The sequence below is a fragment of the Megalobrama amblycephala genome, linkage group LG21, assembly GCF_018812025.1.
Source record: "Megalobrama amblycephala isolate DHTTF-2021 linkage group LG21, ASM1881202v1, whole genome shotgun sequence".
In the NCBI taxonomy this organism is placed as follows: domain Eukaryota; kingdom Metazoa; phylum Chordata; class Actinopteri; order Cypriniformes; family Xenocyprididae; genus Megalobrama; species Megalobrama amblycephala.
Window position 1 is genome coordinate 31414970 of NC_063064.1, and position 18638 is coordinate 31433607.

Consider the following 18638-nt stretch of genomic DNA (forward strand, 5'->3'; position numbering starts at 1 on the left):
TTAATGATCAAACGCAGCATTAACCAGAACAACAGAGTCAAAGACCTTCACTCAACAAACACTATCTATCTATCTATCTATCTATCTATCTATCATCTATCTATCTATCTATCTATCTATCTATCTATCTATCTATCTATCTATCATCTATCATGCTCTATGTAATGAAGTTATATTGTTATACAGAAAAGCATTTTCTTTAGAGTAGAAACTCTCTTTAAACACTCTTTATATACTCAGATTTAATCTTTGCCTGAGAGAAGTGCTTCTGTTATCAGACCATCACACTCATCTACATCCTACAGGCATCCGCAATAATCCTCATTACCAAAATGAGACGCACAAATTTAATTGACCTCTCTGCTCACATAAAGTGAATTCGCTCCTCAATCTTTAAATATGCCCACAGGAGAAACACCAGAGACACTGAACAGCACAAGAGCGCCACCTGCAGGCGGCTTTCATCTGAGAGCTTGAACTGGTAAAATTCTACACTGAAGTTTGTTTTTTTAGGACACATTTTCAAAACTCATCACACACTTCTCCTTTCCATCTTGGCACAGCAGTTAATTTCACATTTGGGTCATTGACGAATAAGGCTTTTAAAAGTGTAAAAACATAATGGAGGTATAATTAATTGAGATTATGTGGTTTTTATAATCAATTAACACTGATTTTGTCATTTTTTACAAGATTTGTCACCAAAAAAGTCATTCAGTTTAACCAAAATTTTGCAATATTACAACATTTTCCATGTTTTATAGCGGTTGCACCGAATGACCTGATGTTTCGGGACATGCGTATGAGTGAAAGTGAAAACATGAATTTATCAAATAGTAAAAAGAGAGTTAGTTACTTTGCTTCATGACCATGTGGTCCTTTGCAGGTGTCTGAATGATGTCACATCCTGTCACATGATATTGACCACATGACTTGGTCCAAAATGGTCCCTTTATATCGGTTACTCCAAATGACATCAATGAAAATCATTTTTCCAGACATTCTTTCTCAAAGCAAAGACTTCTACACATAATTTTAATATCATTTTGCACTATGTTGATATATGATGTTATAAAATCATGCCAGAATAAAAAAATATATACATTACATTTTAAGATATTTTAATCACAAATGAAATGGCTGTATTGGCCTTTGGACGGTTAAACCGAATGACCTTTAGACACTTCAAAATCTTTAAAATGTCTTTATATGTAGAAAAATAATATATTAAAACCTTTTGAACTCAAAAGAGATCTAGTTGTATTTCCTTACATACTTTGGATGTCATATCTTTTTTATTATTAGGGCCTTTGGACGATCAAAAAAAAAAAAAAAAAAAAAAAAAAAAAAGACCCGTCACATCATTGACCCATATACAAATCATTCTTCATAGGTTGTCACTTTTGATGTCGCTTCATTTTTTATATTTGGAATATATTTTAATATGGCATTACTGTATAAATGTAGCAGATTGCTTTTGTACTTAGTTTTGAACTAGTTTAACCATTTTGAAAAATAAAAATTTATGTAAACAAATTGGAGGGGGGGGAACAAAAACAAAAAATTTAATTGTGAAATTGTTTTGCTGACCGTACTTTATAAAACTGAACTTAGTCTATAGATCTTTAATGGCAATGAAACGCCTTTATAAATAAACTTGATTTAACATTGCACAGAACTCTGCTTTGAAAAATAAAAGCAACAAACACGAACAAGATCCTTTATTTTTTTTAAATCACCACATGATTAACCAATGAAAAATTGCCAGTTTTATTTCTCAGGCACATTCGAGGACGCTCCTGCAGCACATGAATGAACACGTCTCCCTCTAGTGGCCGATGCACGAATTAAAGAATTTATTACACAGACAATTAAAACATGCAATAGAAAAAGAAAAGCATATCTAAAAAAGTTACCACTATATACAAAGACTTAAATATCTCCTCACAGTTCAGTGAAGTAAACCCATCTGATCTCATCACCTGTTCTTATATCCCACACAGTGTCCAAACATCTCCTGTGAGGCGTACGTCATGTACAGGAAACCATCTTCATCTTTATGGTCCTTATAGAGCTGAGCCATGGTCACAGACATGCTGGCGATGCCGGAGTTATTGATCAGCAGGTAGAAAGCTTGATTGGGCATCAGGGTCATCCGATTCCTGAGAAATCAAACCAGACGTGAGGAAAAATCCCGTGAGAAAGTCCTTAAACCCACCCAGGTGACGATCAGCTGACGCCTCTGTTCACTGTACCGTATGAGAATCCTCTGGATCCATGGAATAATAATAATACGCACCAGCTACTATTATTGCACGCGCTTAAAATTATTATTAAAAAAAATTATTATTTTTTTTTAATGCACACACGTACATACATATAGGGTAAATTCAAGTTGATTGGGACACTTTTTAACATTAATATGACTGGGGGGGGGCAAAAAAAAAAGAAAAGAAAAACAAAGTGCCCCAATCAACCCGAATTCTCCCTATATGCAAGTGTGCATAAAAAAAAAAAAATATATATATATATATATATATATATATATATATAACAAATTCAAAATTGCTTTATTGGCATGACTGTAAATACTACAATATTGCCAAAGCATATATACATAAAATAATAAAAACATCTGTATAATAGAAGAAAATGTGATCAAATATTACAACATATCTTAAACTTAAATTAACAGTGTAACAAATTAGAACATTTGATACCACAGTGGTTAATTATATATATATATATATATATATATATATATATATATATATATATATATATATATATATATATATATATATATATATATATATATATATATATATATATATATATATAAAAAAAAAAAATAATAAAACACCAGTTATACAAATATATAAAAATATTTTTTTACATATAAATTATTATATTAATGTATCTAGATATAAAATAAAAAAAATATATAACATTTATAAAAATAAAAAAAAAACAATTATATAAATATTTAGTTATGCACAACTGAAATATTTGAGAAATAAAAGTTAGCCTTCTTAAGACAATTTAGATTTTTAGACCCATTTTCACACAATTGTGAATAACGAAAGTGCTGAAATGTTTTGCTCACCTGATGATGGTGACGAACTGAGTCATAGTGAGTTCTTGAGGCACGAGGAACTTTGTTTTATCCAGAGGAGGCAAATACTTCTCTCTTTGATATCGCTCAATAATCACCTGAAGTAAACATCAATTTACTCACACAACCAGTAACAGACGAACTACACACAGAAATGAGCTTTTCCTACCGGGATTTTAGTCGGAAACTTGGTTCTGATTCCCGCCACCTCGTGTTTCCTCGTGGCTGATTCGTGATCAGTATTTAAAAAAAATCAAAGACAACTTTTAAATTTGACAGTTTGTCATCAGATCATCTAATGTTTGTACGATATAAAGACACATACCTAAACTCTTCCTCTGCTTGAAAGGTTTGGGATGTTGAGTTTTCTCAAAGGGAGGCATGTTGAGTCTCTCCACTGACCTGCGCACTAATTGTGGCGAGGCGCACTAACACTAATTAAATAGTGCGCCGGCGGTGACGTCACGGGTCACGCGCGCCGCCACTTTACCAGCATAAATAAATAATAAATCCACAATAAGAGTTAAAAAAATACAAATACAAATACAAAATGTTGATGTTTTCCAGTTGTTTTAATATAAATCTTGTCGACGCATAATAAGTATGAAGATTCGCATTCCTACAGTGTTGCAGGTAAATGAGGGTCTGAATGGATCTTTGTGTTGTTCAGGGTGTGTGTAAACAGAGCTTAGTATTGTAGTGTTGTGTAACAGTTCTTGCATGACATGACATGACCACTTAAACAAATGAATCCATTGTGAAATTGTCGCATTCGGTTGACTCGATTATGTAATGTTAATTTTATATCATTTACTACTATAATGTTGTTCATTTGCATATCGCTTATTTTATTTATAGTCAAATTGTGTGTTTAAAATCTACAAATCTTTATTTTGCTTGTGTTTTGGTGTGTATTTAACCGCTATCAATAAACAATAACTCTGAGAACATTTGGCAGAAAAAAAGAATAATACGATTCCGAACAACAAGTCCCAGCATGCTCAGCGCACTCGTCTCTGATTGGCTATTCACAGTGCAAATTGTTTGTTCTTTCCAATCAGAGCGCTTCGTGCTCGCAGCGATCTGTTGACCTGATTGTGGGCGTGAGATGAGCGGAAACCAGCGTTGTGAAGTGCGAGTCATTTGACCGAATCGGTTCGTTCGAACGGTTCGGTTCTTTAGAGGCATATTCAGACATCCGCGCATTTATCATGAACTTTTTGTTGTTTGACAAATATTTGGTGCTTTTATCACAAGCTTCATAAATTTAGTGCATTTATGGTATTTAGAGGAAGTCATTTTATCTCCAGTTATGTTTTTGATGCATAAATATTATATCATAAATATGTTGTTTTTAACACGTCAAATTATTATTATTTTTTTTGGCTAGAAAAAGCATTTTCTAATTCCTATGTAAATATTATAAAAGTTGCTTTTTATGATTGCATTAATTGAGATACTATATGAGCAGTGTTATTATACTTAAAACTAAAATAAAAACATTTTTGTTGATTAAAATAAATAATATAAACATTAACTGAAATTAAAAAAACTTAAAACCTTGATGTACTAAAATAACTAAAACTTTAACTAAAATATAAAAATAAAAGTAAACTGGTAAAATATGGTGAAAAACCAAACATACACATAGATAATTTTCTATATAATTAAAATAAAATGTGATATCAACGTTATACACTACCATTCAAAAGTTTGGAAACATTACTATCTTTAATGTTTTCGAAAGAAGTCTCTTCTGCTCATCAAGCCTGCATTTATTTGATCAAAAATACAGAAAAAAAAAAAGTAATATTATAAAATATTATTACAATTTAAAATAATGGTTTTCTATTATAATATACTTTAAAATATAATTTATCTCCATGATGCAACGCTGAATTTTCAGCATCATTACTCCAGTCTTCAGTGTCACATGATCCTTCAGAAATCATTCTAATATGATTTATTACAAATGTTGTGCTGCTTAATATTTTTTATAAGGTGATATTTTTTTTCAGGATTCTTTGATGAATAAAAAGTTAAAAACAGCAGCATTTATTTAAATTAAATCTTTTGTAACAATATACACTACTGTTCAACAGTCTGGGGTCAGTATTTTTTTTCTTTCTTTCTTTCTTTTTTTGGAAGAAATTAATATTTTTTTCAGCATGAATGTGTTAAATTGATAAAAAGTGATTGCAAAGATTTATACTGTTAGAAAATATTTCCATTTTGAATAAATGCTGTTCTTTTTAACCTTTTATTCATCAATGAATCCTGAAAAAAGTATCACAGTTTCCAAAAAATATTAAACAACACGACTGTTTCCAACACTGATAATAACTGAGTATCAAATCATCATATTAGAATGATTTCTGAAGGATTGAAGACTGGAGTAATGATGCTGAAAATTCAGCTTAATAAAGTATATTAAAATAGAAAACCATTATTTAAAATTGCAATAATATTTCACAATATTACTGTTTTTTTCTGTATTTCTGATCAAATAAATGCAGCCTTAATGAGCCTTCTTTCAAAAGCATTAAAAATAGTAATGTTTCCAAACTTTTGAATGGTAGTGTATAAATAATAAAAAAATATTTTAGTGATGTATAACACATGTCAGTTAATCAAATTCCAAACAAATCAATGCAGTTTAAAGTGCAAGAACGATTCATATTAATAAACATTTTTAATAAATATTTTTTTTAATTAAAATTAATTTAATTTAGATGTCATTAAAATATACGCTTATACATCTATTAAAATTCAAACTAAGACGGAATGTATTTGTAAGCTGATCGGTTCGGCAGAATCAGTTCAGCGAGTCGGCTCAGAAGAACGATTCATTCGCGAATCGAACACAACTAGCGGAAACGTCATGAAGTGACAGCAGCAGCAGCAGCAGCTCGCGGTGAGTCGAGCTCCGCAGCCGCCCCGTTTCCCTTCGAGCACCGAGGCGGATATTGCAGCGGAGAGAGAGAGAGAGCGATCGGACGAAATCTAGTGTCCGTGTGGTCGATCAGACCTCCGATTCTCGGCCTAGCCATGGACGAGCAGGCGGGCCCCGGTGTGTTCTTCAACAACAACAACAACTCGGTCCTTCCCGGCGGAGCGAAAGCGCCACAACCGGGCGACGGCGGCGAGACGGCCCGCGCTCAGTACAGTATTCCGGGGATTTTACACTTTCTGCAGCACGAGTGGGCCCGTTTCGAGGTGGAACGAGCGCAATGGGAGGTGGAGCGCGCCGAACTGCAGGTAACGCGCCTCTTGTGACCGTTATTTTCTGAGGTGATTTGAAGCGCCAAAAGTCACAATCAGACATTTGTGGGCTTGTTTTTCTCTCGCTGACGTTACACGCGCGCGCGCACGCACAGCCCTGTACATTCAACGCAGCAGCAGAAAAACTTGAGTTTCTGTACAGTAACTCGATCAGATCTGCGTGCTTTACTGCGACTGAAGCGAACAGGGGAAATATCATTTCTTAATCTTGCTGTGAAATATGGACAGGACGTGTTCTTGACAGGAATTCTTCATGCACATTTTTTAAATTCCTGACTTGCACTGCGATTCTAAAAAAAAAAAAAAAACGTCATGTAGAATAATTATAAATTTAGCCTTTTGCATAAAGAAAATAAAGCCTGTTTGTATCACCACATTATATATATATATATATATATATATATATATATATATATATATATATGTATATATGTATGTATATATACAGAATATATAGCTTTTAATATATAGTATATATCTTTATATATATTTTAAGTATTTATTAAAAGCTATATATATATATATATATATATATATATATATATATATATATATATATATCTTTTAATTTAATTTTAATTTAATATAATGTATGAACAGAATCACTTACGATGATCTATTAGGATTCATCATAAAGAGACTTAAAATGGAAGCATCCCTACATTAATTGTCAAAATGCAAAAATCTTCATGGCCCTAAAATCACGAGTGTAAATGTGACAGATATTTCTCGTGATGATGTCACAGTTGGAGTCGGTGACATCATCAGTCTGCCTGCTTTATCTGCATAACTGAGGAAAGTGTATCAACACAACTATGAGGAAGTCTGGCTGGTGACTATCTAGTGTACACTGCATGTGAAGTTGACCATCTCGCGTCCTTGATCTTCAGTGGTAGTGGCTGAACTTCTGCGTACCCTTGTGCAATGTCATGCTTTACTACCTGTTAGTCCTTGACGCACACTTCTCTGTGATCGAGATGAGATATTTAGACCTAAAGGGCAGCGATTGATTAATGAATGCTGTGGGAATGTCTTTGGCATTTATGGACCGTTTACCCGGACGTCTGTATAGTTGCATTTTATTATGCATGTTGAATGAAGGACAAACCAAAAAGTGCGAGTGGAAACTGCTGGCCACGTGACGGGGATTTCAGTGCTGGGGAAATTAATGATATCGTAAAAAATTGAGATTTACGGGGAATTTAAATGCATCAATATGATATTTTTCAATTTGAAGTTTATTATTTTACCTTTGAAACTGGTAAAAGCTTCTATTTTCTTAAGTTTCAAAGTCTCAAAATCCCCCACAGATCATTTATTATAGAAATTTGCTCCTATTTGGTTGTGAGCAAAAACACGCCGTTTTTGTGTGTGTCCCTTTAAATGCAAATGAGCTGCCGCTTTCAAGAAGAGGGCGGAGCTTTAACAGCTCAACAACAACAAAGCTGGAGAATCTCACGCAGCCAAAATGACGAAAGTGTTCAGCCTTACATTGTTCAAACCGGAGTCGACACTGATGGAGAGACTCAGGAAGAAGTTACAACTTTTAGACGTTTCTGAATGGTTAGTGGATAAATTGATGTAGTTGCTGTGGAGTTGATTCAACTCATCCACTAGCATGTGCCGTCATGTTCATCTTTTGTGTTGAATTGACCCTCGTTTGTGAAGCAGTCCGGCGTAAAATGACGGCATGACAACAACACTCGACTACAACAACTCTTCCTCTTCTCTAAAGCAGCCCAACATGGCCCCGCCCCCTTTGTTGTGTGTTCTCGGGGGTGGGGTTTATGTAAATTTTAGGGTTTGTGATGTCACTAACCCGGGAAGAAGCTCGATGTAGTTCCTACCAGCGATTTCTGTAAAAGAAAATATCTCTCTTTGCATTGAACTTTGAGTGTCGTAACTTTGCAGATGTTGTTTATGATCAAACAGCAACATTACACACTAACTAAAGTTAAAAAAGCCCAATCATAATCAACCACCCCTTTAATGTCTTTCTATCAAAACAGCAGAAAAGACTTTGTAGTTACTGAATAAATGCACTTACGCAACCTCTGCTACAATACAATCACAAATATATCGCTTAAATAAACAAGAGAAGCAGAAATCATGATCACTATTAAATTACATTTTCCCTGATCTTTTGACATGTAAGAGGTTGTTGTACTATAAAAATATCTGTTTCAGAGCTAAAAACTTCCTAATTAGTCCAAAAACGGCTTTTATTGAATCACCCGGTGCAGATTTTGTCACAATGCAACAAAAGACCGCCTCTGCAGAAGAAGATCGACGCCCACTTCCACATCATCGCCTCTTTAGCCCCGCCCACCAATTCACACATGTCATGTAGTAGTAAATACGAGACTGACACAAACACAGAATTACTCCCGCAACAAAACTTGAGGATTAAAGACGTTTTGAAGTTAATAAAGTGTGGATGAACTTTATTTTTTTTTAAATTCCAATCAGATAGCGTCAGATTCACTTTTAAACGTGACACTTTTTGACTGTTTTAATGTCAGGCGGTACAACCAAACAGTTGTATGTCTATACTGTAGTTGTACCACCTGACATGGAAAGTGAACCATACTTCAAATGAGCAGTTTTTACCAGATTTACGAGGAATTTTCACTCTCCTCCGGATGATGCATTATCATGTTTACTGTTATTACCTTGATAATTCATAATAAAAGTCCCATGTTTGCAGTTGTGCCACCCTGACATTCGAGTTGTTCAATTATATCAACAGCTACTGATACTCATAAAATGCTTATATGAAAGGTTTCAAACCTAAAATGATTTTTTTTTTTTTTTTATTAAGACCGTTTTTCACCGCCATCACTAATATAATGTAATAATCACCTCACAAACACATAAGAAATAAATATAAATAAAGATTATTAATTACCAAATCCTTTGTATTTGTCTTCGGAATCGGCGAAAATCGAAAGTTTTCAAAACGCTCCCAAACGTGTAATAGCGCGGACGTTGAAAATAATTTTAATATGCGAAACGGTTACCCAATCACAGCAGTGGGCGTTAACTTCCAAGCTTTGTCTGCGGCCCGCCCATCAACGCTGAGGAGGTCAAAAATAGCTTATGGCTTCTAAATCAGGATGTTTTTTCCTGCATTTGATATCGGCACTGAAATCATAACATTTGTACGTTTGTATTTCAGCATGCACTTAAAGTACGGATGCATTTGACATCCCTAGAAGGCAGCGTCTCGATGAGGAGATCCTGACGGGTGTTTGGTTTCTTTCGTAACCAGCATGCCTTTCATAGCTCTGTGTGGGCGCCGGCGTGTAGGAGAGGCCGTCATATGTTGAAATCGCCCTCCGGCACCTTGACAATCAATTGAAAGGAATATAATTCACTCCGTTTGCATGTAGGCTCCTGCTACCTGAAGTAAGAGACGTGGCGGTGTGAAATTAAAGGCCATTAGCATCACAAACGAGTGTGCCAGAGTGTGTAGGCAGCGCTGCTGTTGGAGTGATGCTGGGAAACAGGACCGAACAGAAGAGTTTTATGAGCTGATGTTGGTGACTCATACTGCTGATGCTCGGCTTTCTCTCTCTCCGCTTGCGTCGTGCCCTCGGATGAGAAACGGGAATGCCAGGCTTGACCAGAGAGGGATGTTGGTCGTGTAAGCTGGAGTTTGACTGACTCGCATCAGCGCTTCAGTGATGGGTCAGCGTGGTCAAGTAGACTCGTCTGTTCTTGTGGTTCTGTTTCAAGCTTTAATATTTTTGGTGAAGGAGATTTAAAGGCAATGAATTCTAGTTTTAGTTTCACTACATCTAGTTAAATGATTAGTTCACTTCAGAATTAAAACACCAAGATGTTCATGTCTCTCTTTCTTCAGTGGAAAAGAAATGGTTTTTTTCTCCATATAGTGGACTTCACTGGGGTTCAACGGGTTGAAGGTCCAAATGTCAGTTTCAGTGCAGCTTCAAAGAGCTCTACATGATCCCAGACGAGGAATAAGAGTCTTATCTAGAGAAACCATTGATCATTTTCTGAAAAAAATAAACATTATATACTTTTTAAGCACAAATGCTCGTCTTGCACTGCTCTGTGATGCTCCACGCATGACGTAATCATGTTGGAAAGGTCACGCGTGACGTAGGTCTGAAATGGAAGAAACTTATTTTTTGTTTTTCTTCTCTTTTGCACTTTTACAGTGATGATGTTGACATGTTTTTATTTGTTTGTAGTGATGGAGGCCACAACATTTGAATCCAGGTGTCACATGGAGAACGTAATGTTCTCAGAGTTTCAGGAACTGTGTTTTGACTGCCGTAGTCAGTGTGTGTGTGTGTGTGTGTGTGTGTGTGTGTTTTGACTGGGAAAGGCAGTGATGTCAGACCAGCATGTGACTCTCCGTCCAGCCGTGAGTAACACCGTCTGATGTTCTCACATCACTCACTCTCATTGGTCGTTCGTTTGGTTGGTTGGAGTTCACATGAGCGTCTGTTTTGGTCAGATGTGCTCGTTACATATTTTCCTACACTTTGCATTTACGTTCACCCTGTTTTCCCTATTTTATGGCATCCGTTGCAGTTTTCAGAAGGCATCTCTGCTGTGTTTCTCGCTCTTTTGTGGACAGTGCCGACAGGACGGTCGCAGGAGTAAATAATTGATCCGGGTTTCCCTGCGCTCTCGTTGGGTTTGCGTGTGCCGGTGCGCGTCGGAGCGTGTGAATGCGTGGCCATCTGTGTGTGCCATCTGAGCTGCCGCGCGGAGGAGACCTGTTAGAACGGCCGGTCGGAGTCGCGCTCTCAGGTTTCCTCGCCGTGTGTTGGGCGTGGAGGTGCAGGACTTTCCCACTGGCTTCAGGTTGGGTTTGACATAAGCTGCTTGACTCATGAACTCAGTCAATCACAAATGCCCTTATTTCCTGTTAAACTGCTCTAGTAGTGCACTAATCTTCCCATAATCTGCTTGCTTGGCTTATTCCTGACAAACTCTTAATTCATCTACTTTGATTTTTCAGCTAATAACCAATTAACTCTCAGCTCGGCCCAGATTAGAGTTAACTTAAACTAAAACGATTTCTGTTAATTAAAATAAAGCTAAAAAAAAAGTATAAATATCAGATGAAAAACTAGAAAAATTAGACATGTTGCCTTAAAACAATAAATAAATAAAACTGAAATAAAATATAAATTAAACCTAAATAGTAATATAAAAACAAACTAATAAAATGACAGAATTGCTAAAAAATTAAAAAACTAAAATTAAAATGAAAAATAAATAAAAAACTACAACTGAACTAAATCTAAAGTTTAAATAAAATGAAATTAAACCTCAATAGCAATAATTGAAATAAAATAAAATATAAATATTAGATGAAAAACCTAAATTAAACAGAAATTACATGTTGCTTGACAATAAACTGAAATAAGTTGAAGCACTAAAATTATTTGAAATAACTGAAAACTAAAACTGAAATAACAATAAATTAAACTTAAATAGTAATATATAAAAAAAGACAAAATTACTAAAAATTAAACTGAAAAATTAAATTTAAAACTGAAATAAAACCAAATTAATCCTCAATAATAATATTAAAAAAAAAAAAAAAACTAATGAAAATGACAAAAGCACATAACAAAATTACAAATTTAAATGAAAACTGAAAATATAAAAATAAAAGATAAATCAAAAACAAATAAACAAATAATGGAAAAAATAGACTAAATAAATAAGGACTAAAACTGAAATTAAATAGTAATTAAAAAAAACAAAAACTAATACAATTGCTTAATTAAAATAAAATTCAACTAAACCTAAACTCGATGTAAAACCAAATTGAGCCTCAATAGTAATATAAAAAAACTAATAGCAAAATAACTAAAAAATAAAAAAATTAAAATGACAACTGAAAATATAAAAATAAAAGTTAACTCAAAAATACTCATAAAAACTAAATAAATAATCCTGAAATGACACTGGCTCTTTGTTTTGGTTCTCCTGAGAGAAGTGAGTGTCCTGTAAGAACCAGTACGTCAGCTTTAGGTCCCAACATGCTCCAGTAACGCCACCCTTCGTGCTTGTGTTCATGGCTCACGGCCTGTAAAAGCAAGTCTGTCCTTGTATGTGAAGGTATGCACACCTGCCTGTTGTGTGAGGAAACGCCCTGACAGATCACTGTCACACGCATGAAAGCATGAGCGTTGAGTAGGGCGTATGGTCACAATTTACCATCCAGACTAAGCTAACAACACAATAGTTATGACATATACTCTTCCATATAATATATGAATTTTACATAACTGTTGAGTGCATGAAGTGTCCAACATGCCACACTTATCAAGTGCATCATGCTGGTATTTGAAGTGCACTTCTCTTCTGAACTTTGAGTATGAACACACTCATGTTTATCCCATATTATCCACTTTATTTTTAACATAAGAGCAGCACGGCCGTTTGTAATTGAATGTGCGAGACTACCGGGGTCATTCGCCACAGAATCGGCCTGTTATGCTGCTTTATACTGGTGTCATATATTTATTATCACAGATAAACGCACTGGTTTGTAGCAGAAATAGTTTGAACAGTTACTGCACTTTGATATTCTTCGAGTTGTTTGGAAAAAGCAGCTAATGAATCGCACATTCACAGAAAATAACTGTATCTGCATTGATAAATGCTAGGGCTGTGAAAAAATACAGATAATTTTAATCAATTCTCTTTTTTATGAACCGATTCTTAAATCCCAAGAACTGATCTTTAGTCTGTGCAGTTTTCAGTTGCTGAATGAACAACACTTTGTAGCGCCTCGCATCCAATAAATAGCAATAAATGTTGTGCTTTTGATGTGAAACAAAGTCTCAGATTTCAAATTCTGTCCATTTTTATTGTAAAATTCAAACAATTAATACCATTTTGGTACTCTTTAAATCGTTAGTTCACCCAAAAATGAAATTTCTGTCATTAATTACTCACCCTCATGCCGTTCCACACCTGTAAGACCTTCATTCATCTTCAGAACACTAATTAAGATATTTTTGATGAAATCCGATGGCTCAGTTAGGCCTCTATAGACGGCAATGACATTAAAAATCTCAATCAAGCGACGAGAATACTTTTTGTGTGCCAAAAAACAAAAGAATAACTTTTCAACAATACACTCATGGGCCGATTTCAAAACTAAAACTGCTGAAATCACGTGACTTTGGCGCTCCGAGTCACTGATTCGATTCGCAAAGCTCCAAACCAATGTTTTGAAATCGGCCCATCACTATATTGTTTTTTTGTTTTTGTTTTTAGTACATTAATGGATCTTGAGAGAGGAAATGTCATTGCTCAGGCCTCACTGAGCCATCGGATTTCATCAAAAATATCTTAATTTGTGTTCTGAAGATGAACGAAGGTCTTACGGGTGTGGAACGACATGAGGGTGAGGAATTAATGACAGAAATTTCATTAAAGACGTCAATAAATCAGCTGGAGGAAAATAATGAGCACACCAGTAAACTGACAACGCAAGTAAACCGCATTGACATGACTTTATTAATAAATCGGATGATTTCCCTGTAGTGACGTCAACAATAATCATTTGTGTTTCTGGGTATTTCATATGTTATGTCAGTTGTGATGTTAAATAAAGCTTGCATCATGTCAGCGAGAAACTTACGGCTCGTGTATTATTCTCTCGTGCAGTTACAGACGCAGCGTTTGACTGAATTATTCTGCTTCTGCTGCTGTTTCATTACCCAGCCCTAAAAAATGCCATAGATACGCAAATCGAGATGCACCTAATAATAAACTTAAACATTCGGTAAAATGGACCACTTTGAATTAGAATTAATTAAATGGAATTTTCAGTATTGCTGGAAAGGAAATATAAGCATATTTATGTTTTATCAGTATTTATTTGAGATTGTTGCAGTGCATTCTGGTATTGAGTCAAAAGATGCATGTGATGCTGCTTTAGAATTTGGTAGAAATGAGGCGTCGTGTTCCACGAGGGTCATGTGACCCACTCACTGAACTTTTGTGACTCGCACGTTTGAGCCGATTTTGGGACCTGTGCTGTTCTGAGCTGTGAAAGTCAGAGCAGGGATGAGTGTGTGAGACTAAAACACATCTGCCTCCGTCAAACATCATCACGCTCACAGAAACCTTCACATCTGAACAGTCGCTTGCTGTTTGTCAGGTGACACTCCTGCGGTTACATGCACTAATATTCCGATTTCAGATTCTGAAAGTTCTGTTTCTATAAACTAATCTGAATCACATATTCTGTATAAACCATCAGTGCATACACACTTGGGTTAGTGTTGTCACCGATTTTGACCCAACTTAAATATTATGATACCGATACTTAAACGATACTACGGCAAAAACCTAAAACAGCAGGAAAAGTAAATAAATAACACATGACACATTTCTTCACCAGTGTGCAGCTGATCATTCTGGATTTGAGCTTCATTGCCATAGAGTTAGATTTAATATAATTTTTAATGTGTGTTATTTTCACGCTCAATAAAAGTGTAAATTATTTGCTGTTATGCTTTTTTATACACTTAAGTGTTTTTGACAGTAAGATTATTGTAAAAATTATATTACTGTCAATAATTAAAGCAATGTTATTAAAGCATAAATTGATTTAAAATAACTGTATATACCTATGTATTTTTAAATTAATTTTATTTTTGCAACCAGATATCACTTATTTTTCATTGACTCAATAATACACCTCAGGTCTGCTTGCACGAGTAAAATAAATAAATAACACTTAGGGCTGGGTATCGATTCAGATGTTCCAGATCGATTCGATTTCGATTCTCGATTCGATTTTCGATTCTCGATTCAATTTTACGTGAAGGTGGCATCAACGTCGACAAAGCACCTGAAACCGCCGTTTAAGCACTGAATGAATGAATAGCCGCTTTTCCACTGTCGGGCCAGAGCGAGCCAGGGCTTTCAGCGGGCCAGGCTAGGCTAATAGCCCCGGAGCCCCGGATCACGCTGCATTTTCACCGTCGGGCCAGAAGCTCCACAGCGCTTCACTAAAACCCGCCCGTAACACGCCTCTCTTGAACAACGTCACACAAACCCGTCATTTCACAAACAAATTGAAGTTTTATCAGAAAAATAATCAGAAAGAAATGACTGGAAACTAGCGAGATCGTAAAGTGAACATGATAAAAGCAGGCGTTGTTGGCATTTTGTTGTTTACTTAATTTAAAAACCCAAGCATCGATGTTTTACCAAACAAATTAATCATAATGAATTCATTTGTGTCAAGATTAAACATTAGTCACAGAAATAAAGTGGTATTTACTGTTATTTCACAAAAGAAAGAGGACACACACTTATTCAGTCGCGTCTGTTCTGTTTATTTGTAGTCATAGGAGGCGTATACATCACATATACAAAAAATAATAATTTCTACAAATTTTCCACTAAAAATACGACCTGAGGAGCTTTAGCACTCTCTCCAGTGACAGAGAAACAATCCCGAAAACATGGAGTTGCTTTATTTTATGAAATATGCGGAGCTAAATATGGTTATCAGTCCGTTGAGAGACGAGATGTGCTGACAGATAAAATAAATACATGATTGTGATAGCATATTTGTCTGATTTCTTCAAGCCGTCGAATTTACCATGTTTACTATGGTAATAGCGCGCATAGTCTTGGACATCAGAATCCACATCGGATCACAAACAGAAGCTATTTAAAACAATTGCTGCTGCCTGAAAGTGAGTTTTGAGCTAAAATGATTTTAAAAGCCTTTAATGCCTACATTACCTACATGTAATCATCCATGGCGGCGGCGCCTCTGTCTGGTCTCCACACACAAATGAACTCCGCCTTTGTTCGTAACCACTCCCTCAAAAGCCCGAGCTGGCCCGCTTTGGACCAAGGTATTTGGCGGGCCGAAAAACCCAGGCCGTTGGCCCAGAGGAAGCCCCGACGAGGCACGATCAAGCCCCGGAAGTGACAGTGGAAACGCGACTGGCCCTGGCACGCACTGGCACGCCCGCTTTAGGCCCGACAGTGGAAACACGGCTCTCGCTCCTTGGTGACATCGCGCAAGGCAAATAAGAGGGTGACATCTAGTAGTGGAGAAGACTCGTAATTAGATTAACGTTTATCTTACGTTCAATGTTTGCGGAAATAAATATGGAAAAAAAAAATCGATTCGTGGCCTTTGAGAATCGATTTTGAATCGACCACATTTTAAAAAACGATTAATCGAAAAATCGTTTTTTTTTACCCCAGCCCTAATAACACTCATTTAATGTTTGAGAGCATAAACATAACGCTGGTATCACACTAACCTGTCGCTCTTTAAATTCTTTGTACAAATCGGGATGTTTGACGGCAAGATGCTTTTTGACTCCCTTCGCTTGCGTTTTTTGTAACATCTTTTGCAGACGGGCTTTGTGGTGTCCGTGGGCTTGCATTGTAAGCAAAATAAAGCCATATTTCGCTTCGTGCATCTGCTTTCTCAACAATTTGAGCACCTGTATATGCAGCCATACCTCTCGTTTCGTCACCATAAAAGCCGCTGTGCAGTTGAGAGGAATAAACACGCCTTAGAAGCAGCGCGCTCATAGACTGTAAAAAAATATGGACGTAGCGTCCGTGGCGTCACCCATAGAGTTCTGAACAGCAGTTTTGACGCATAAATGAGGCCGCGGCCATCTTAGCTGCGCGTCACCGCACGTCACTCCCGGATAACTGAAAATGGGCAAAGAGGCGGGGAGCTGGTTTGAGCTGATATGATTGGTTGCTGAAACCACGCCCGCCTAGCTCGACGTGACCATGTTAGCAGCAAAGGAGCTATATATCTATCTAAGATACGATCTAAAATATTAATGAAGATAAGTTTTATCATCAGAACGTTCTAAAGGTTTACTGTCAATCTACGGTGTTTTTTAAGATATAGATCCTCCAACACCAGTAGTGTTGGGTGTGCAAATAACAACATGGAAAATCAAATGGGACTTCATACCTTTATAATAGAGATCGCGAGATGAATCCAATCCGTGGCACTTGGGTAAAATATGAATGTCCATTGCAAAACAAAAAAACATGTCACATTTCTTCTGAATGATCTGCTCTCTGTCATCGTTCTTCAAGAAAGGATGCAATCTGAGCAGCGATCGTATCTAACAAACAAATGAGCCTGTGTCCAAAGTATATTTTTTTTCAAAATAGTGCAGCAGTTTTAGTTATAATATCCAAGCAGTGCTGTCAGATTTTGATATCCTCCCGCCATTGTCATTGCAGTAAATCTCACAACCAAAACTTTCAGCCAATGCCACGATCCAACAACGTGTGTTCTGTGTCTCTTCCGCATGCATGCACATCTACACAGACACACATCAGTCTTGAATATTATGCAGCAAGCCATATTTTATAATTGTATAAAATAATCGAGCACAAATACGGCTGAGATGCCAAATTCAGCGGCAGCTGAGGTAACATGACGGCTCACAGACAGCAGCGCAATCTACCTGTCACTCAAGTGACCACGCCCTTAATTATGCAGAACTTTAAGGCTTAATATAATTTAAACGGATAAGTTATAAAAAAATTCACCCCCCTCAGAGTTGTCATGAAGGGCAAAAATAGCAGTATAGACCAAAACCACAATTTGAACCAACTTGTAAACATGTTTTTTTCTGCTATAAACTTGGCCAATTTAACATGGGACTCTATGAGATTATGCTCTCTTTTGGAGCCTGTCCCTAGCGGCCAGTCGATGAATCGCAGTTTAAGTTACTTCCGTATTGGCTTCACGAGAGAAAGGGGGAGGTTGCCGCTTGAGCGCGCTGCACGCACACTGCCCCCTGCTGTCGCACATTAGGAAATACAGCTGGCACTCAAAGTACTGGTACTAATAAAATGAAGAACCGTTTTTAAAAGCAGGGTATCGCGATACCTTTCTAGTACCAGTATATCGTGCAGTATATCGATCTTATTGTAAAGTGTTTCCAAATTTGACACACGAGATGTAAATAAACAGGCATGTTCGTAAGACGTATGTAGTTGTGAACATCGTCATCAGTGCGTCACGACACAAGATATTTTGGAATCCAATTTATAAAACGGTCGGATTCAAGTGTTTACATGCTTCAGGTCTACACCACCTCTTTCAATAAGGTCGATTGAAATGATATTTAGAGTCGGATCGATTGTTTAATTCACCTTTATTCATACAGCGCTTTATTACAATACAGATTTCTTCAGTGTTTACATCAAGGCTTTTCAGTCC

At 36.2% G+C, this 18638-nt stretch overlaps 2 protein-coding genes across 5 annotated transcripts in view; one reads left to right on the top strand and one right to left on the bottom strand.

Moving 5' to 3' along the window:
- Positions 1-1706: 1706 nt before the first annotated feature.
- Positions 1707-3593, bottom strand: map1lc3c (microtubule-associated protein 1 light chain 3 gamma). 2 transcript variants are annotated; one of them, XM_048173421.1, is made up of 4 exons: positions 3441-3593; positions 3285-3340; positions 3107-3213; positions 1707-2162 (listed from the first exon to the last, which is right to left on the bottom strand). In XM_048173421.1, the coding sequence occupies exons 1-4, from the start codon at positions 3496-3498 to the stop codon at positions 1979-1981; spliced, it is 405 nt and encodes a 134-aa protein (XP_048029378.1). In that variant the 5' UTR covers positions 3499-3593; the 3' UTR covers positions 1707-1978. The 2 variants fall into 2 exon arrangements, with proteins under 2 accessions (XP_048029378.1, XP_048029377.1); XM_048173420.1 differs by having other exon boundaries at positions 3285-3352; positions 3441-3571.
- A 2369-nt stretch (positions 3594-5962) lies between these two features.
- strn (striatin, calmodulin binding protein) overlaps positions 5963-18638 on the top strand; it is a 51587-nt gene continuing 38911 nt past the window's right edge. For 2 of the 3 annotated variants that reach the window (XM_048173593.1, XM_048173595.1), the window contains exon 1: positions 5963-6373. In XM_048173593.1, the coding sequence (XP_048029550.1) occupies positions 6164-6373 (210 nt within the window). In that variant the 5' untranslated portion in view covers positions 5963-6163. The remainder of the gene's footprint in view (positions 6374-18638) is intronic. The other variant, XM_048173594.1, reaches the window with a different exon arrangement.